This window comes from Danio rerio, chromosome 5 (genome assembly GCF_052040795.2).
Source record: "Danio rerio strain M-AB ecotype USA chromosome 5, GRCz13ab, whole genome shotgun sequence".
NCBI lineage: Eukaryota > Metazoa > Chordata > Actinopteri > Cypriniformes > Danionidae > Danio > Danio rerio.
Window position 1 is genome coordinate 55,393,687 of NC_141025.1, and position 23,158 is coordinate 55,416,844.

Sequence of the window (23,158 nt, forward strand, 5' to 3'; positions counted from 1 at the left end):
TCACATAATGAAGATATAAAAGAAATAAAAATACACAAAGTAATAATAATAATGGAAGAATACACTAATTAGCCAAGGGTGATCTAAGGTTAAACGTACCTGAAATCCTGGCACCTACATACTCAAGGAAAGATCCAGATCTGATAAAAAGTACAACTTTTTCCCCTGTTCTACAAGGTAATATATTCCAAAAGATGGCATAAGATCAAATATTATGTCATATATATATTTATGTCATTCTGATACTGTTGGTGGTTCAGATGTCCATTTAAGAAATACTCTTACAGGAAGCATAGGTAAGAAAGTTAAACATCATCCTGTTTCTTGCACTCTTAAAACTACTATCAGCATAACCTAATTAATTAAGAGAGTCGAAGTCACATCTTGTATTAAATATAACACTTAATCCTACAAATCTGTACCCTATAGCATTTTATATATAACTCCAAACACAGTGGATAAAAGTCACAATCTTCAACTTTGCACTTAAAACAAAATGGAGAACAATTTGAATTAAACTTATGTCTACGTGATAGGGGTAATCTGGAGACAATGCAAAAGATTGAACTGTTGTTCTTTAATTCTATTACAGATTGATATATTGCCAACATACTGCCTAATGTGTGTCCAAGTGTCTGCATCGATTGAGCATCCCAGATCTCTCTGCCAAACATCTGAGGTTGCCTCATTAATAACTTTTGCTCCTAGCAACAAAGCTTCTCAACAACACGTTATTAGTGATTTTGATCTATTATCGAGGAGAGCCTATTCTATCAGGGTAGGATGGCAAGGAAATCCAGTAACAATATGGATCTGCACCAAGCTTCTCACTTGTAAATATCTAAAACATATATATTTGGAGGTATGGATTCATTCTTCAATGCCTCCATCAGCTTACCCCAAACATGCTCAATAATGTTCATGTTTGGTGACTGGGCTGGCCAATCCTGGAGCACATTGACCTTCAATGCTTTCAGGACCTTTGATGTAGAGGCTGAAGTATGAGAAGGAGCGCTATCCTAATGTTTGTAATTTAATGGGCAGCACAAATGTTTTGATACCTCAGGCTGTTGATGTTGACATCCACTCTGCAGATCTCTTGCATGCCTACATACTGAATATAACCCCAAATCATGATTTTTCCTTCACCAAACTTGACTGATTTGATTTCTGTGAGAATTGTGGGTCAATGCGGATTACAATAAGTCTTCTGCAGTATTTGTGGAAGCCCAGAGTTCTGATATAAACCCGATAGACAATCTTATAAAGATCATTGGTGGCAAAATTATGGCTAAGAAACCCACTCCAGTACAAGAGATTGAAGAAGAGTGGAGGAGATTCTAGCAGAGCAGTGTGAAAGACTAGGAATGCCCTGAGGATGTGCTCAAGTCATTGAACGGGTCTTTACATTAACTACAAATTTCTGACTACTGTAAGCTTCGGAGATATTTGCTATATCATTTATTTTAACCTAGAGTCATTGCTGTTCCTCAATTTTGGTAAATATGGTATTTTATTTTTAAAATAATTTTTTTGGGTATTTTATAAAGCAATGTTCTAATAGGATGACATAACCACAAATACATTATTTATAAAAATAAAATAAAAATAAAAAAACTAATTTTGATCACCACAACACATAGGTTTGTTTTGTAGTCGTTATTTCATAATTTCACAAGCCAGAAGATTGCATAGATGCAGAGACTGACCTCATAAGGTTGGAAAGCATGTGCCTTGGAATTCATGCACTTGCAATGTATATGTATGTGTTGTATGTGCGTGCATTTTCTTTTTTTACAGGTGAGCATGTCATACAAGCATCCTGGCTCTTCATTAATGGGGTCCAGAGGGAGACTGTGAGGCAGAACTGGGAAACGGCTACACGAATGCATTGGGATCCACTTCCCCCCTTAAACAAGCACATCAGCCTGTCAGTAAAATCACTCCAAACACACTGCATTATGTATAAGACCTGTGCATAAAGTGCCACATGCAGCACACAAGTAACATATGTATTGAGAATTGGAGTACTTTAGGTCCTATCATAGTATCCAGAACTGTTCATAACTTCAGGATTAACACTCATCTTAATGACGTGCATAACTGTGTTCACATCCTCATTATTACTTCACTATTGTATTTGCTTCACTGGATTATTATTTATAAGTGCTTTTGAATGTGATTTACATACACATACAGTTTTATGCAAAAGTTTGGCCATGCCTCATAATCATCATAATTGCAAGTCATAGTATGATGGCCTTTCAAAGCAGCAGTTTAATCTGAATATATTTTATACCCTATGGAAAAGCAACATTTCATTTCTGACATAGTATTAATTTAATCAACAGAAGCAATGCAATTTGAGTCATAACAAAAATAGACAGGTGCAACAATTTGGGCACCCCAGCAGAATAGTGACATCAATCTTTTGTAGAGCCATCTTTTTGCTGAAATAAAAGCCTGTAGACATTTCTTATAGTCAAGGATAAGTCACTGAATTCATGCTGAAGGCATTTTGGACCACTCTTCATTGCAAAATGTCCCCAGTACAGTCAGGTTTGAAGGGTATTGAGTGTGAATGAGCCTTTTCAAATCAATCCATTGATTTTTTGATGATGTTCAAGTCTGGGGACTGGAATGGCCATTCTAGAACATTGTATCGTGACTGAGCATGAATTCCTTTGTAGATCTGGAGCTGCACTTTGGGTAATTGTTCTGCTGAAACATCTAACTCTGCCATAATTTCAGCCTCTTGACTGATTCCTGAATATCATCTTTAGAATCTGCTGTGGAATCCATATGACCTTCACCTATGACAAGGTTTCCAGTACCTGAACTTGCCCCTATAACATTTATAACCATTATAGATGTGGGAAACATCTGTTAATGTAATCTACAATCTGTTATATATATATAATCTATAAATGCTAACAATTATAGATGTGGGAAGATTGATATTATATTTTATCATTGTTATACCAATTCAAAAATTTAAATAATAAATTAATTAAATTAAATATATTTATTGTTGGGCGATGAAGGTGCACAGTAGGTAGTGCCTCACAGCAAGAAGGTCGCTGGTTCAAGCCTCAGCTGGGTCAGTCGCTGTTTCTGTGTGTAGTTTGCATGTTCTACCAGCGTTCACTTGGTTTTCCTCCGGGTGCTCTGGTTTCCCCCACAGCCCAAAGACATGCGAATTGGATTAGATCAATGCTACGCAAAACATATGCTAAATGGTGGTTCATTCTGCTGTGGCGACCCCAGATTAATAAAGGGACTAAGCCAAAAAGAAAATAAATAAATGAATGAATAAATATTAGTAGTAGCACTATTAAGTACATAAACTAAAACGTTACAATGCAGTGTTCAAATTAGTTTAATTAAGCATTGCATGTCAGATTAAATCCTGCAGTAGAATTGCTCTAAATTGGTCTATTATTTGCATTGTAATTTGCTTTACGGGTGTCAGAGTTTACAAACTATTCAAATCAAACTGTCTCTGAGTTGTCACTAAAATGCCAGTGATTGGTTACAATTCTCAACACTACAATACAAATTGTAAACAGAAACCTTTGATGGACCTCAAGGAACATTTTCAAGAGCTTTGTCTATAAGCAGGTATCAGTTTGATTAGTTATTAGTTAGATTTTTTGTTAAATTGTTGCAAATTTATTAAAAATAAAAAACCTGAAAAATCACATGTAATTAAGTATTCACAGCCTTTGCCATAAAGCTCTAAATTGAGCTCAGGTACATTCTGTTTCCACTGATTATTATTGAGATGTTTCAGCATTTTAACTGGTGTTCACCTGTGGTACATTCAGCTGATGTACATGATTTAAAAAGGCATACACCTGTCTATATAAGGTCCCTGGGTTGACAGTGCATGCCAAAGCACAAACCAAGCATGAAGACAAAGGAATTGTCTGTAGACCTCCGAGACAGAATTGTCACGAGGCACAAGGCTGGGGAAGGTTACAGAAACATTTCTGCTGCTCTGAAAGTTCCAATTCCCACAGTGGCCTCAATCATTTATAAGTGGACGATGTTTGGAATCACCAGGACTCCTAAAACTGGCCGGCCATCTAAGCAGAGTGACTGGGGCAGAAGTGCCTTAGTCAGGGAGGTGATCAATAACCCTATGGTCACTCTGTCTGAGCTTCAGCGTTCTTCTGTGGAGAGATTAGAACCTTACAGAAGGACAACCATCTGTGCAGCAATCCACCAATTAGGCCTGTATGGTAGAGTGGCCAGACTGAAGTCACTCCCCACCTGGAATTAGATTTCTCAGATCTTAAGAAACTAAATTCTCTGGTCTGATGAGACTAAAAATTGAACTCTTTGGAATGAATGTCAGGCGTTACGTTTGGAGAAAACCAGGCACCGCTCATCACCAGGCTAATACCTTCCCTACAGTGAATCATGGTGGTGGCAGCATCATGCTGTGGGGATGTTTTTCAGCAGCAGGAACTGGAACACTAGTCAGGATAGAGTGACAGATGAATGCAGCAATGTACAGAGACATCCTGAAAGAAAACCTGCTTCAGAGTGCTCTTGACTTCAGACTGCAGCGACGGTTCATCTCCCAGCAGGACAATGACCCAAAGCACACTGTCAAAAAAATCAATGGAGTGGCTTCACAACAACTCTGTGAATGTTCTTGAGTGACCCAGCCAGAGCCCAGACCTAAATCTTATTGAACATCTTTGGAGATATCTGAAAATGGCTGTACACTGTCGCTTCTTATCCAACCTGATACATTTATAAAGACAGGTGTACTAAGCCTGTGGCATCATATTTAAAAAGACTTGAGGCTATAATTGCTGCCAAAGGTGCATTAACAAAGTACTGAGCAAAGGCTGTGAATACTTATGTACATGTGATTTTTTTTGGAGGGTTTTTTTTTTGTGTGTGTGTGTGTGTGTGTGTGTGTGTGTGTGTGTGTGTGTGTGTGTGTGTGTGTGTGTGTGTGTGTGTGTGTGTGTGTGTGTGTGTGTGTGTGTGTGTGTGTGTGTGTGTGTGTGTGTAGAATTTGAGGAAATAAATTAATTGAATCAATTTTGGAGTAAAGCTGTAACATTGAGCACTATGAATACTTTCTGTATGCACTGTATATACCAACTGTATAGTTAGGTACCAGTAATGTAGCTTCACACTGTTATATTATTCCACCAAAGTATCAGAACATTTGACGAAACTAGTCTAAATTAAAAAAATTGTGGATAAACATATTTGAACATATTCAAACAGCTCTGTAGGTCATGTGACTTGCACTTACATAACACACAGTGCATACAGTAGGTAGAATCCTCCACACACTATTTCTTATAGAAGAATACTTACAGCACTGCACAAATAAACTGTAATTTTCTATGTTTCAGGACAAATTTCATGCCAGTTGCTTCTGTGCGTAATGCAAAATGATACAAAAACCTCACTCAAGCAAACCTGTCATCCATCTCCATCCCTCTTAGAGGTGTCCTTGAACCCCACCCGTCCTCGACACCCCCAGCACTAACTCACACTTAGAGCAGACGTCTCACCTTTATGTTTAATGCTCCGCTGTCATTCTATCTAGTCTTCTCCTCCCACCCAGCCATTGTCGCGCTATTTATTACCCCGCCATTAATGGCTTATTAGGGCCTCTCTCATAGCTAACCATTAGGAGTCCTGTGCGGGAGGATGGCCCAGCCACTGAAGCCATAATGGGGGTTATTACAACACGATGATGGGGTGGAGGTGTTGAAGGTGTTGAGAGCAGCGATACGTGTCGTTTACTGTGAAAAGAGCTGAGAGTCAGGGCCTCGCCGGGGTCGTTAAAAGGGCATTGCGCTCATATCAGATGTAGTAAAAGAAGAAAGGCCTGGGAGCACAGCGGATAGATGGAATAGTGGATGGAGGAGGCTGAAAGTTTAACAGAACACCACGCAAGTGTTTGAGAAGTATCTGCTTAAAAGCAGCATGGAATTCTCAGATTTAAACTTACTAACTTACGCTAGTAATTTAAATTGAGGAAATATTCGTTTATGATGACTGTAAAATATTTTGTAAGAAGTCTACATGAAAAGATCATAAAAATGAGGGCTCTGATTGTTGCTTTCTCAGGTATTTGCCTAGGCTTGAGATCAGGAGAGCAAATTGATTAATAAGGTGGTCAACGCTTGAAGTATGGACAAATGGCCAAAGTATATTTGGGAGCAAGTAAACAATCACTTAAAATAGTATATACGGCATAGTGTAAAATTAAGTATCAGCATCTTTGTTTAAGAAATGAGATATGAGAATAAAGTATCAGTCCTTATAAAACAGGATGAGGAGCATTCAAAACATAATCAGTCTCAGTCTCGCTGCTGCAGGTGGAAATGCAGAGGAGGTTTAGAAGTATAAAGACTGTGTACTGATGTTAACTAGGGGGGTAAACTGAAACTCCTCTAGTTAAAAAAGAACTTAAAAAAATATTGGTAGAATGAGTAAACTGCACAAATAATAGTAGTTCTGAATGGATTGCTGGTGTAGATGCCAAGAAAATAAGACAAACTACATAAAAAACTAATCCTACAGTGGCGATGCCTACAATGATTCATTGGCTGTTTCAAATGCCAGTCAGTATCTGATCTGCAGGCGCTCTGTATCGTTAATGAAGAGGAAAGATGTCTGTTTATAGATGTCAAAGTGGTACTATCCAGTGTATAAGACACAAATATTCAACAATACTCCAGTCTATCCTGACTGGTCAAAAACAGCAGACTCCTGTTACATGGGAACAGCAGGATGGGTATGAAGAGTTTATTTGCGAAAACCTAACTCAATTTTTCATCGTCATCGTCATGTTTTATGTTGTGCATTGAAGAGTACAATAGCAAAAAACTTGATTTATGAAAATTACTAAAACTGGAGTCCTAAAAAAATGACTAGAACTGGAGTTTTCAGAATCGTGTTTTTACAGTAAGTATTGAAGATTTCAATTTCAAAAAACTAGATTTATTAAAAGAAACTCGTCATATATCACCCTTTAAAATTTAAGACTGTTAAGAGATGGTCACAATTTTTCTCCATGGGAATTGAGATAACATTTCTCTCACACAAATTAAAAATGTTTTAAGCAAAAACATGTGAACTCAAGTACAAAAAAACAAGACATTCAGTGAAAAAAAAAATGCTAGGGTAAAAAAAAGTCTCTGCTCCAATTTGCACAAAAATGTTTATAGAATAATAAATAAATTCTGGAACTCATGTTTGAATAATTTACACAGATATGCATAATCATTACTAGTTTGCAAAGTCAAAAGGAATATAAACTGCTTTTATATTGTAGCATAAGTCATTTAATCATCATTTAAAAAAAATGTAAGAATTTTAGTTAATTACCCTAATATTCAGCCAAAGTTTTCATGAACCTCTAATCAGCTGACTTCCCAAAACTTTCCTAAAGTCTTATATATGTGGCTACATAAATGCAATCTTCTACTACTAATACCAGCATACCTTTATCTAATAAAAAAGTGTCAGAATTGAATAGCTTATGCACACATTCCTGACAACTAAGTCTTAGCTCAAAAAGCCTCATAGCAATTCCACCAACAACAAGCTCTCTACTCTTCTTCATTCTCTCTTTTTTCTACAGGTAAATATTCTGGATTAGGAAACCACTGTGAATAAGGCGAAGACTTCGGGAGCTTCCAGGAAAGCAGGCTTTGTTACATGTCATGTGAATGACAGCAGATTGTGGTAAATGAGAGAAAAAAGTGATCAATTTATGAATATTTTTTAATAATAAAGTAACCAAAAATGTATGGATGGAGCATGATCTGAATGCAGAGATATCAATAGGAAAATCCCTGTCATTTAGAAATGAGAATGCATTGTTGTGTGATGCGCGATCATGAGTTATTTATTCATTTTTGTGTAAAAGCCAACACAATCTCTCTGCAGTTTGTAACCTTTTGATTTAGTGGCTAATTTGTGTAAATTCGTACATTTTAGTATGATTGGCTCATCCCTTAAAGAGGGTTGGATTTAGGGGTGGGGTTTTAGGGCATCCCATTGGGCTGGTGAAAACATATCTAGATTTTTAGGAGGACTGTACATATTGTATACGTACACTACCTGACAAAAGTCTTGTCATCTATCCTATTTGTAAGAGCAACAAAAAAATTCTAGTTGATACTTTGGAAAAGTGGCAGAAGACCTGAAACCCAATCATTACAAATACTGCAGAAGGCCTATTGGAACCTGCACGGACCCAAGATTCTCATAGAAAATGGTTTGGGGTTATATTCTGTAAGGGGGTGTGTGAGAGGTCTGCAGAGCAGATGGGAACATCAACAGCCTGAAAAATCAAGACATTTGTGCTGCACATCACATTACAAACCACAGGAGAGGGCAAATTCTTCAGCAGGATAGCACTCCTTTTCATACTTCAGCCTCCACATCAAAGTTCCTGAAAGCAAGGAAGGTCAAGGTGCTCCAGGATTGGCCAGCCCAGTCACCAGAATGAACATTATTGAGCATGTCAGGGGTAAGATGAAAGCGGAGGCATTGAAGATGAATCCAAAGAATCTTGATGAACTCTGAGAGTCCTGCAAGAAGACTTTCTTTGCCATTCCAGATGACTGTTATTGTTAAGTTATTAGAGTCATTGAATTATTTCTGTTAAGTGACAAGACTTTAGTCTTAGCAAAGTCAGACCTCACTGTCCTAATTAAATCATTAAAATATGTATTTTGGTCAAATAAGCATAATCCAGAGGCATTTGCCTTTCATATAGGCCACTTCTGATACTAAATGAACAACTTAACAATATTAACAATGAAGTCAAGTTATTATTTGTTGTTAAAAAAAATTGGACTTACTGTAGGTTCCTTAAAGAAGTGAAAAATTCATTTTTCTGACTCTTTTTTGATATGTACCCCTTTTCAAATTAGGTAACGTCACATTTTTCCAAAAGATAATGACGAACGAAGTAAATCAGATTATAGTATACCACTGCTTAGACATTCCAGCAAATGTTATTTTTGAATGAACAATCCCTTTAAAATACTAACATTTCCTCATGGAAATATAGATAACAATACATAGCTTTCATTTTTGAAGAGCACATATAACTAGAAATAACATTTTAAGATCATAAGTGGTTGTGTAAGCATTTCACAGCATATCATACTGTGTATGACTGTGTCTGACAAAAAAAAAAAATTGAATTTAAAAAGGTAAAGTATCATGCATGGCTGTGTGTTGAGGAATAGAGATTGACAAATAAAATTACCTGCAAAGCGTTCTCGTTTTTTTCTCAAATGCTGCATAAAAAAGCCCTTTGTAAACTATTCACATCACACTTGCTTTGACTAGAAGGGGAGGGGGAGGCAGTGAAAAATGGCACAAAGAAAACGAGACAGCGATAGCGAGAGTGAGAGAGAAGTAGAAGAAGAAGAAAGAATCGTAGGGGAGGCTGGGAAATCCCCAAACAGTTGTTATTGATTCCAGTGTTTACGGGCAGATAGTTTAGTGCCGTTTACAAAACAGAACAGATGCAGCCAGTGAGCAAAAAGGTAAACAATTGCTGTGTGGCAGGTTGCCAAATCCCCGGCCCGGAGTATTAAACTCACACTGAAGTGCATTTCCCCTTTGGGTTACACTCGCTGCCACTTCATCTCCTCCATGCCTGCTCCCTCATTCCTTCTTTCATTCTCCTTCCCTCACACACACAAACAGACGAGCGGTTCCAGCTCTCGCTGGCTGGCTTGTCCTGCTCTGACCCTTGGGGCCGTGTTCTGCCTAGCTGTGCCATTAGTGCAGGGAATTGCATGTGTCTGACATGGCCCTAAAAGCAATTATTAAATGCTTTTCTCCAAATGATGCCCAGCCTCTTTAGGGAATGGGCAATCACGCAACAATTTAGCCACTGATTTCATTTCCTCTCTATCTTGTATCGGTGTTGATTGGCCTCTCTGGCAGAAAAGTGCGGAAAAAAGAGAGAGGTGCAGGTCTTTAAAAGGGAATGCAACTTGACCCAAAACATCAGGCATTCAGAAACGACAAAAAAACTCAACCCAAGGTTTTTCAGTAAACTTGGACTAAAACTATTGTTTAAAAATATATATTTTGTTAACTGAAGTAACATAAAATATTCACAATAAATAAAATATTAAAACTAAACAAAACAGTCATTAAAAAAACTAAATAAAATGAGCAATACATCAATAAACACATAATCATTATCACAGTTAATAATCACCCATTCTGTGAAGGAAAACAACCTGCAGTTGTTTGGAGAAATAACTGTAGATGATGCTTTTACAGACAAATATTGTAAATCAGTTAAGCATATGATCATATACGAAACATATTTTCTGTAAAACATGAGCTCTATCTGTTTTTAATTTGCCAAAAGGTGTCAAGTTTGTCTAAATTCTTTATAATTTTGTACTTTTATGTGTTGCATTTGCGTATTTATTTGAATCAGTATTTGTTCAATGACTTTTTTTATTTGTATTGCTAAAAGGTTTGCACGTGTTAATATAACCTGTGCAAACCATTAAAATGGACTGCTTTCACACCTGAAGATTGATTGTTTTGTTCCAAAACCGGGATTAAAATTGTTACAATGTTTAATTTTGCTCTTGGTGCAGTTCGCGTTCATACTGAAAACTTTCTAAACAGACCAAAATAGTTAAAACAAGTCACGTGTGACTAAACTTTCCTCAAATTGGTTAGAGTTTCACAGTTTATTTTTTAGAGTAACATGGATTGCTCAGCTGTCATACGTCAATACTTTAAATTATGATGATATAAAATAATACATTTAAAGAGACAAGGTGCACTTTAATTTAGACACACAGACATCGTCACTAAATATCAGAGAAATGAGACGTTCTCATTGTTACAATAACCAGCGCTCCAACCTGTGCAGATCGCTAGTAAACACAGATCACATAAAACTACAAATCTGCCATTTTGAGGACTACAATTCCAGTCATGCATCACACACACTCACACTGGTTCCTGATCCAGATAGATTGCAAACACACAGCTGAAGCTGCTCACATGAACAATACGACGCGTTTTCATTGCCTTGCCTTCTTTGTTTGAACCTTGCTTTGTTTTGTATGGTTTACGTTGTCTGCTTCCTGCCTTTTGACCATCTGCCTGTTTATTTGACTACGACTCAGGATTGCTTGTATACATCTCCTGATTGTTACCGTTGCTTGCCTGACCATCTAATACACCCTGCATTTGGATCCTCACTCCCTGCTGTCAGCGTCCCTTTCACATTACACTCATACATAGCCTCATTTCAGTTGTCAAGTTTTGTAAAAAAAATCTTTGAACTCAGAAATTAACAAAACAACAGTCTAAATACAAAATATTATAAGATTAAAATATGCAAAAATTATCAGATGGTAATTGTGTTAATATTTCAGTATGCTTTCATTTTTGTATTTAACATGAAACCATAATTACCAGTAGAAATCACATTTCACCCTACTAATAATTCTCTCTTCATATAGCTGTATATATGGCTATCACATAACCATAATACACTGATATAGCCTAACTCAATGTATTGTATTGCTTTCTCACTACAATCGATCACTCCAGAGTGTGTTTAAACCGAGCCCACCTCATTCTGGTGATCTCAGACTGATTGCTTTTGTACGTATCCAAGTGCAATTGCTGGATTCACATATGCCAAACGAATCATGCTGGGCAAACCAGACAGGTTTGGTGTAAACGCACCCATTTTTTTGGTGGACATTGGATGTGTTCCATTAACTCTGCTAAACCAGAATTACTAAAACTGAAACTAAACATATAAAGACTAAAAAGAATTTAAGTAATAATAAAAAGAATATAGGAAAATATCCTCATTTTACAAGGCATCTAGACTCTAACAAGCTTAAGCTTTAGCTCTAACATTTAGCATAGCTTAGCACAGATCATTAAATCGGATTAGACCATTAGCATCTCAAAATTGACCAAAGAGCATTGATAATTTTTCATTTTAAAGCTTGAATCTTCTGTAGTCACATCATGTACTACAGCTGACATAAAAAGAAAAGTGGCTATTTTCAAGGTCGCTATGGCCTGTTTTTGCCATGGACACAAAATGGGGACAGTAATATTACGGAACACCTGAAAATTAAAATATTTTTGATCATATAGCATTGGTCATTTTTGAGCAAGATGCTAAGGTAACACTTTATTTTGATGGTGCATTTAAGTATTACTGTCTGCTTAATATCTGTTGATATAAACATTCAACAGACATTTAACTGACTATAAAAAACTTTGCAAGTGCATGTCAACTTACCCTAACCCCAAACTAAAAGTCTACCATAATCTAATAAGAATTAGTTGGCATGTAGATGCAATGTAGCTTAAAATTATCAAACGTACCATCAAAATAAAGTGTGACCCATGCTGATGATGCAATCCTATTCAACAATACAGTATATGCTAAGCTAAAAGTGCTACCACCAGGCCCGGAGACAAGCTGAATGGATTCAAAAATGATAAAACTCAACTGTTTAATTCTAAACGAGTCAATTTCCAATTTCCAAAAGGAGTTTTTCTTTAAAAATTCTAAATTATAATGAATTTGTACCAGCCATGTTGATGATAGCACTCCATCGATAGACCCCAAGACAGTGATTTTTTGCCTGTCACATACAGAGATCTGTTTAGAAGTGGATGCTCTGGGGATTAAAGCTTTTTTTATATATGCTAATTTATATTTCGACCATTGTGGGAAAGAGTGAAAAAGAAAAAAGTATGTGAAAGCACATAGCTATCTGTAAATGCAGAGATTGGTCCATCTCACAGAACAGAGTGAGCACTCTAGGTGGTGTTGTGGTTGGCAGGGCCTCGGGGCCTAAACGGACCACATGTGGAGCCCCCTGATGGCCTGAGGGAGTCTGAGTGCTGTGGTGTGCAGTGGGTTGTCTGTTGCAGCCCGCTGCTTACTGAGACAGGCGGCATTAGAAAACGCCCCCACTGACACACGCTAAACCAGGCTCCTTCAACGCCAGAGGCACAGTCCAGCTGGGATAAAGTAGGGGTTGGGCGGTCCTTCTTGGAGTCAGAAATGGCAGGTTTTGATATCTTTATTACATTGTTATGGGGCGGAGTAACTGACTAGTGAGTCTCTATTTTGGCAGCAATATATGCAATTATAGGTGGTTCACTGGTTACACAAGTTAGCCAAATTACTAAAACAAATCAATGGCTGGTGTAAGAGAACTGTAAGAAATTTCTGAGCAATCAAAGAGTCACATTTTGATCTTGATTTATATCAGATGAACATTATCATATTGTCTACTTTGAATACAAAATAAAAACCTATGAATTTGCCTTCTTTAATGTTACATTCCTGATTAAGAGGTTAAATTTACACATAAAATTACATTTTAGCAGCCATTTATTCAGACTTCATTGCCAAATGATACTTGCTGAATAATGTATTATTATTATTATTATTATTATTATTATTATTATTATTATTACAAAAAAAACCTTGCTTAATCATTAATATTGTTTATTTTATATTATTATAAATTTTAAATGAATTACATTGTCAATTTATTTAATTTAATTTAATTCTATTTTATTTTATTTTATTTAAAAAATATATTTTATTTCATTTTATTTTAAACCATCATAATTTATTTGAAATAAAGATATTTTGTAGCTTTATTCATTTCGTTTAGCGAACTTCTGAACTATGCTTACTTTATTATGCTGACTTGTATGTGTTTGTGCTGTGTGTGCTTGAAAATCTATTGTATGTTATAGGCAAAAACAGAAAGTTCAGGAAAAGTCATAAGCAAAATAAAACATCACCAAGAAGCAATATTTTATATTTATGTCAGCCATCAGGTCATACTTTTTAATGTATTTCTGCCCATAACAAGTCATTTAATTACAAAAGTCATACAAATATCTGACAAATATCGCAAATTGCATCCAATAGCATACGGACTTTCAATGTTGTGTCAAATGTTGTGCATTTTTGTACACCAGACTTCACTTCGATTCTATATATGGGTTGCACGATATTGTTAAAATTTAGCATTGCGATATAAATACACACACACACACACACACACACACACACACACACACACACATATATATAATTTTTTATTTTATTTTTTTGCAATATATATTGTGATATGAATAAAGTATCAGCAGACAAACACATATCTCGATTTGAAAAGAATTTATAATGTAAGATTGATTAGGATGATTCTGCAGTAGGAGTGCATCTCCATAAAATCTCATAAACAATCTATAAACTTGTTGGGGTCACCCAACACATTTTCGTCGTGGCCTGTGCTATTTACAGTGCATTTCTGTATTTGCATTTGTTGTGTGTTATTTTCATGCAAATGTTTAGTCAGAGATTGATCAATTAATGTTTACTATTTGCATCTCCATAAAATCTAATAAACAAAATATAAATTTTGGGGTCCCTGACACATTTTCATTGTAGTCTGCCCTACTTGCAGTGCATTTCTGTATTTGCATGTGTTTTATTCTCAATAATCAGAAGAAAAATGAAGAATGAAGAAAAAGAAACAATTAAAATAAAGTGTTTTAGCGTTTTCTGAGTCTAACGGTATTCAACTACAGTAACTAAATAAAAAAAATTTATAATAATTCAATAAAATTAATTGTTGTTAAGGTCACAAAAGGTACAATTTCTTATACCTGAATCATTATACAATTACAGGCATCAAAAACATGTGCAACTGATGAACTATAATATAAACTCAACATTGCATGCTGAAATGTGAATATTGTAAATGATCACATTGTGATATCGATGCTGAAACGATATATTGTGCAGCCCTAAATCCATAGTTTTGTACCCCAACCCAGGCAAAAATAATTATAATAATAAAAAACTTGTTCTACTCTTAAGTGTGTAAAACAATACTAAACACATATCTGACATATACTGTACAGTGTCTTTGAATTATAAATACAGCATTTAAAGGGTATATACAGTGCTCAGCATAATTGAGTACACCACATTTAAAAAAATATATATATATATATTTTTTTTCCATTTCTCAGTCAATATAGCCAATGTTTTTGGCACATGTAAACAAAACAGATTTATTAAACAGATATATTTATAAAAATAATATTTTAGCCACCAAAAAACATCTAGAAATTAAAAGACAATACAATTAAATTCAAGCAAAATATTGCAATAAAAAAATAAAAAATTAAATAAATAAATAAATACAGCCTACAAAATTACAACTTAATGTTTTTGCTTATCTTGATTTTTTCTCTTTTTTCAAAAATTTGTATTCAATATTTTTGTATAACCGTTTGGACCGTTATCTTAAGTTATTTTGTTAGATTAGCTCCAGATTTGGTTTCAGTACTAATCCAATGTAATGTACATGCACAAATATGATATTGCATAGCTTTCTATTAAAAATATGAATTTAAAAGATAGATTTGTGAGGGGTGAACTTATATATGCTGAGCACTATACTGTTTCTGCATGAACATATAAACATCAGCCAGCTCTTTTTCTCTCTCACTCACAAACACGTTTTCCCTCTCACTTCCACCTTTTCAGTTCTTTATCCTGTCTGCTACAAATCCACTGAGGTGTGATAGTAAGGGTTTAAACTCCTCATTGTTCCAGATCAGCTGACCTGTATGGCAGTCTCCTGAGTCCAGCCCTCACCCCATTACCTCTAAGAAAAAGTCGAGGTGGAAAAAAAGACGACATAAAGTGAGAGGGATGAAAAGCAGAGGATGGAAGAAGATGGGTACAAAGGGCTGAGACTCCCACATCTGGTGAAGGAGGTGAGTGGGGGGGGGTAACAAAGTCTGTTCATCCCTTTCAGATGGAGGGGTTAAAGGAACTGGCATATCTGCGCATGAAAAGCTGTTAAATGCTTCAGTGCTTTGACAGTGTGTGATGCCAGGAGCGGCGGTGCTCCCGTGGGACGGCGCGTCAAGATTCACCCCCCACAACCCCCCACCCACACTCCGCGCTTCTCCCAGACGGGCTTCCCGCAAAATATGGAGAAAGAAGAAAGCACAATAAATAACACCCAACAAGACAAAGAAAAAGAAACAGCAGGTTGTTTTGATGGCTTCCATTGAAAGCGAAATCCTTACTCGTCATTTTCTTAATAAGATTTAGCTGTATAGCAAACAAAAAATGTCAACAACTGTCAAAGCGCTCATTGTTTGATTTCGCATCATGCTCAGATTTCCTAAGATGGTTGTTAGCTGGAAAGCCAGCTATAAAGTGGCAAATGACTGTGTGTTGTTCTAAATGAAAAACAACTACTTCAGTCGTTAAATTTTGCCTAAGGGCTACTGCTAAATTTTGTTAGTACATTACTTACTGCATACAGTCACAAGTGTCTGACACACATTCTAGTCAATACACACCATGGAGCATTATCAGAAGGATTACTGGGCCCCATTGTAGGCCTGTATACCCGAATGAAGCAGCCCCATGGACGCAAGGAAAATTATTCAGCCCTTTCGCTCCCTTATCCTCTCTTTACAGCCGGGAAATGAGAAAGAGCGTCTGCTGCATGTAAAAATTAGTGAATTGTGGCAGGATGGTGAAATAAATGGAAGAGAAGCCCTAATGAGTCCATTCAAAATGGACGCTGACGTCTGTACAAGGAGCTGCAATACACGAGTCTATTACGAATCTGTCAGTCCAAGACTAGTTTGCGTAATGTCAGTAAAATTGCACAAAAAAGTCCAATGGTGTTTTTTAAAATCATTAAAATAATGGAATATTGGATAAATGGTGAATGTATAAAGGTACAATGATTTAGTTCATGAAAGATGTTTAAAGAGAGGAAATATTTATGTTGTCTTATTTGCTTTGGAGCTTATTTCAGGCAAGAACTGGTCATGGGCAACTGCATATAACCACATTTTGCATTTTTGCATTAGGTTTAGGGTCAGGTATACAATAATTGCCAAACCAAGTTTGCCCACTCAAAAATCCTGAAAAGTGAGGATAAAATATTTCATCACCCCCTGGTGGCTTGATGCAGTTCAGGTTGGTATAAGCAATAAAATAAAATAAAACATAAAAAATAAAATAAAATAAAATATTAAAAAATTAAATATATTTTTTAAATAAATTTTGGGTCAATTTCTATATTGTAGGTAGTTTTTGAGAATGTTGAGCTGGTTTAGGAAAATCTTGAAAGGAGGCAATGCAACCTACAAGTGTAACACATTTGTGGAAACAATTGCATAAATGCACTGAAATGTACATATATTATTTATTTATTTATTTAATTTTTTGCATTCCAAAAGGGTGTTTGGCAGTTACATTCTATGCTAAGTTTTTATAAGTTTCTTTTCTGAGTACACTGATACTGTTATCCTTTCTAAAATGTTATGTTAAAAACATCATGTCACGAGGAAACATAACTATTTTATGTTTTGTCAGTTTAGAAGCTGAGTTCAGTCATACGGAAATGTACAGTTTTAAAAGGATGAGTGGCACCTAACCCCACCCCTAAACCCAACTGTCATTGGGGAAAAAGCAAATTATACTAAATTGTACGAATAATTGTATGAATTCAAATGAATTAGCAGCCAAATCAAAAAGTTACGAATTGCCATGAAATTATTTAGGTCATTTAAATATCGCCTCTATCGCCTCATACTTTCCTTCTGCTTAGTCCCTAATTTACAGTATCAGGGGTCGCCACAGCATATCAGCCGCAACCCAGCACTAAGAGTACACTAGTGAACGCCCATTTCACCTAGTCACTGATAGACTGATTTCACACGGCCATCATTTTTAAAAGCGTAATCAAGGCTGTAGTGGGAAAAAACCCAGCAGTATTGGAATGTTCACACAGGAATGTTGTGTACCTGGCTGTATATCTTATCAACGAAGAGAAAGTGACACAAATTTATGATTTCAATGCCTTCCAAGTGACTTGAAGGTCCGTTCTGTATGGATAGTGAAAATAAAAAAGGGATATCAGACCTCATTTTTAGCTAAATTAAAGGAAATGGCAATAGTTAGCAAAAGTTTTCTTTCCCAAGCACACGTTTTAGATGTCATTTATCAAGTTTAAGTTAACGAGCTGATTCTTTCATTATATTACACTTGTCACGATACTGAATTTCCGCACTGAAATTTATTTTAAAAAACCCCATCAATTTCCCGCTAACCCATAGTATTTATCAGTGCTCAACAGAAATGTCATCAGGTCAAAATGTCAAAAGGTCATCAGTTCACTGTTCTTTACTGTTGTTTACCATGTGCTAACAAAGACAAGCATTCCACTGATCTTAGCACCTTTAAAATGCTCCAGTACCCATATATTTGTGTTTGCACTCAATGAAGTTCGATGAACTGATGACCTTCACAGCCAATCACAGTCAGTTCTGTTGAGCACCTGTGGATGCTATGGCAAATCAGTGCTGTTTACGAATGCGTTCAGCGGCACTTAAATGTAAGCGGGAAATGGACGTTTTTAAAATCTCTGTACAACACTATTACAGACTGCATCGTTTTATCGCTCACCGGGTTACATAGGCTGAAGCAGGGAAGAGTCGTCATGGTGTTTACCTGGTGCCATGAGCTGAAGCCTAGGAAGACACTTAAGCGTATTACTGATAAAGAGATTGTGATTTTATTTGCTGCCTAATATGCTTTTAATTGTTTAAATTAAACTTAACTGAATTATATTAAAGTGATATTTACACCATTTCTGAATTTTAAAATTGTGGCAACAGCTGAAGGTTTGTAGTACACAGCATGTTGCTGCAATGTTCACAGTGCTGGTCCTATACTTCCAGGTTTCTTCCCACCGCAGCGTCGCTTTCGTGTTTTACAATGGAGGTCGAGTGAAAAAATCGTATACCATTTGTCTTTGGCCTATGGGGAAATCAGCGCACTCAAAGAAAATCCTTCGTAAACATGTGAGCAACATCCAAACTCCACACAGAAAAGCCAACAGGCCCAGTTAGGACTTAAACCAGCACATTCTAGCTGTGAGGCGACACTCAAACTCAAATTCATTATTTCAAATGAAGATAAGCAGCAAGTTTGAACCAATACAGAGAAGAAGCAGCGCCTAGATGTGACATAAACAGCCTCGTAAAGAACAATAGAGGACATACAGCAGATTTTTGTTTTGCTTCTTTGTTATATGTCATGTCTTGGCTGTGCATTAAAATTACTGGTTCTTTTGTCGGTTTTTGTTTCATGAGGATTCTTTATAAACCAGTAGCTTTCAGCTGTGAGTCTAGCTCCAACCTTTTGGTACTGCACTGTTGTGTTAGGAACTCTTAAGAAATGGTAACCAAAAAAATTGTACCAGAACCATACTACTCATTATAAATGGGATAATAAGCCAGTTTTGTGTGCACTAAGAATAAAAGAACACACTGACCTACTGCAGACTTCTTGCTGGACATCTTGCCTCCTTTGCTGCTGTGTGTGGTGTTGTCTTTCAATGCCGTCTCAATCTCTTTTGCCATCAGCACACCTAGTTCCTGTGCCACTGTGTTCAGGTAGGTATGGTTGAGGAAGGACAGTATGGTGTGTGGTTCTGCAACCCCATTAAGCACCTGAATTTCCTCTTTCAGCATTGAGCACAGAATTGGTGAGGCAGTTTGAAAGCCCAGAGCCAGTCTGTCAAAGCCCTTCTCGCCTCCTGGACTGCAGCTCTGGGAGTTTTGAAGAACACTGAGGACAGCCTTGATCTGAAGGTGCTGGTACCAGCTGAGGACACTTGTTTCAGGGTAGAGGAATAAGAGCTGGTGAAGATAATGAATCTTCTGAGGAACATAGATCCTTGTACCCAGTTCTCCCTCAGTTTGATCCTGTTCACTCATCATCTGTAGCTTGCCAAGTAAGTGGTTCCGCAATAAGAAACGAACATCGTCCCAAGTTTCCTGAACCTCCAGAGCAAGGTCATCACGTGGCATGGACAAGGCAGGGATTTGGGAGTTGTCTTGGGTAGATGCAGGGCAGGAAGTTGGGAAAGCAACACCGCATTGGGAAGAGATTTTCAGAAGTAACTCCAAAACAGACTCTTCACAGTTCTCTTCTGTTTTCAACAAAGTTTGCTGATCAAATAAAAGAAAGAATTAATAATAACAAGAAATTATTGTGGGATCAATAGTATTCCTTAACATGTCACATCTAATATATTTAGTGAAATGCTAAGGGTCTAATCTGATAAATTTATATATGCTAAGCTAAGATAAAAAAGCTACCATCATACTCAGAGATTGGCTAGGTCTCAAACTCAATTCCTGGAAGGCCACAGCTCTGCACAGAATTGCTCTAACCCAAATCAAACACAGCTGATCTAGTAGTGTCTAGTAGTCTTGAACATGTTGATTAGTTAAATCAACTGTGTTTGATTAGGGTTGGAGCAAATCTGTTCAGAGCTTCGGCCCTCCAAGAATTAAGACCTATGGGTTAAATTGGTTAAAACATGGTAGAACTGAACTGTTTAACCCTAGGAGACTTGTAAAATGAGGTTATTTCCAAAAAATGTGGAGTGTTCCTGTACAGGTTTGTCTTGGGTTAACCATGGGTTTGGTTACCATTGGTCGAAGGAAATCCAGCAGCTCTTGGTGTCCCGTGGCCACTGGTTTCAAGATGTTCAAGTTACGCTGACTGAACCATTGGAGGCAATCTACTGGACTGGACAATGTCTCGCCACTGCAAGACTCAACAACCTTGGCCTGCAGTTCCTTCAGGTTCTGCTCAATACTGCAATCAAATAAAACAAACATACAGTCTGTTGAATACCATTTATTTATTTTCAGTTAGAATGTTGACTGAGATATAAAGCTAAAAAGTCATTTGTTTACTAAAATTAAAGATTTGCTCTGCATAATCACTTTGTTTCAGAAGTATTTTCTACAGTGGCCGAAAGAGCTTAGCATGCTGCAATTTAAGAAAACTCATGCAATTACAAAAAACACCAGCAGAATCTGAAAGAATCTGTTTAACAGCACATTTCCTGCAAATCGCCACAACGCAAACATATATATATATTTTTTTTAAAAGAGCTGTATTTTCCCACAACACAAACAAATTGATAAAATGTGCTGCATTTTCTCACAATGCAAACCATTTCCGAAAAGGTCAGGCAAACAACGGTCATAATCAGGAGCAAACAGATGTATGTAGGAAAATCCCGAGTTGTAGTCAACAGGCAGATGGTCAAAAGGCAGGCGGCAGACAGAAATAAACAAAAAAAACAAAACAATGCAAGGTTCAAAAATACGGAAAGACAAGGCAAGGAAAATCAGTTGTAATGTTCCCAACACTGTACAACAGGGGTGTTCAAACTCGGTCCTGGAGGGCCGGTGTCCTGCATAGTTTAGCTCCAACTTCCTTCAACACACCTCCCAAGAACTTTCTAGTATACCTAGAAAGAACTTCATTAGCTGGTTCAGGTGTGTTTAACTAGGGTTGGAACTAAAACACACAGGACACTGGCCCTCCATGTCCGAGTTTGGACACCCCTGCTGTACAACACAATTTCTGTGTGTCTGTGTGCTGTATAAATAGTCTAGTAATCAGTTCATGAGCGTTTTCAGCTGTGAGTGTTTGCAATCAGACAGGATTTAGGCCAGGTGTGTTGGGTGGTGCATGACTGGATCTTGCAGTTCTTTTGCTGGCAGATTTGTAGTTCTCCAATACCGTGCAGGATCTGCAAGGCTCGATCGCTGGTGATAGTGACACAAAGAGACCCTAAAATGTGACGGACCCGGTTATTTAGGTTATGGTTATTTAGCCTAATAAATTCTAAAGACAAGGTAATCAGGATGTTTAAATAAATAAATAACCCACCGCTCAGCAACGCTGTCACATTTTTGGGTCCCCTTGAAACATTTTTGTTGTGTTCTGTTCTTTTTGTGTTGTGAAAAAATATAGCACATTTTTGTAAATTGTTTGCTTTGTGGGAAATGCAGCGCTTTTTCAATGTGTATGCACATGTGCACATGCCCATGATTTGCAGCACATGTGCTGTCAAACGAATGAAGATATTTGTTAATTTGCTGGGTTTTTTTTTTTTTTGTAATTGCATGTCTTTTGTTAAACTGCAGCCTGTTAAGCTCTCTCAGCCACCATACTTTTCCTAGGTATGACCATAACAATCCAAACTGACATTGAATACCAAGCGGCAATGAAAGGTAAGAGTGTTGCTGTATTAACATTATGTGCATCTGGGCTAAAATGTTGTGGAACTACGTATGCACCAACACAGTTAGCCCACGGTTCAATACATACCTCAGTTTTTTAACAGAGTTTTCGGTTCGGTTCTCATGGCTTGACACGTCTTTTTTTTTTTTTTTTTTTTTTTTTTAATAAAAAAAAAATATTTTACAGGCAATAGGAATAGTAAGAGGTTAAGAAGAAGAAAAAATAAAAACGACTTATTGCAATACTCAAACTGGGGAACACATAAAATCTTACACTTTGAAAATAAATATACATGTGAAGTTAAAAGAGATAAATTGGCCATTTCAAATAAACATCTTTGTACTTAATTAAACATAAATAAACCATCTTAATTATCTCGTCGCTGAAAAAATGCGAGACTGTAGTCTGTAACGCGGATCGAGTGCTTTTATTAAATGACAAAAGCCCGCATCTCCAATCACCAAAAATGGCTGTAATAATGACATCATAACAGATGGCTCATGATTTAACCCTTAAAGACCTAGAGCTATTTTGTGAGTACTCCATATTTTAGCAGTCAGCATCAAGTGTCATTTCATTTTAAACAAAAGAACCTGACATTTAATTGAGGCATATGCACACCTAATTTTAATCTGAGATTGTTTACATTTCCCAAAAACATGTTGATTGGTGGTTCGCAAGACAATGGTCTATGTTTATTGGTTGAGTAGAGTACAGTGTAAACCAATCTAGGAATGGAGGAGGGACAATGCATCAACAGCATTGTCCTATTTGTCCAGAGACACAAACCACATTGATTTCTTTTGACAAATCAGAATTTTCAATCTATCTATCCAAATATTTGATTCGAACTGTCCCTTTAAACTCCAGTAAATTCTGATCACTGCCACTTTTCACTCTACACATCCGGCCTAATGAACACAGGCATCAATATATCAGCTCTGTGTGTGTGTGCGC

The 23,158-nt window shown here is 36.7% G+C and overlaps 1 protein-coding gene across 1 annotated transcript in view; it reads right to left on the reverse strand.

The window, feature by feature from the left end:
* si:ch73-280o22.2 overlaps positions 1 to 23,158 on the reverse strand; it is a 203,660-nt gene that overhangs the window by 153,329 nt on the left and 27,173 nt on the right. The window contains 2 exon segments of the mRNA XM_087254122.1: positions 19,425 to 20,103; positions 20,590 to 20,758. Of these exon segments, the coding sequence (XP_087110248.1) occupies positions 19,425 to 20,103; positions 20,590 to 20,758 (848 nt within the window).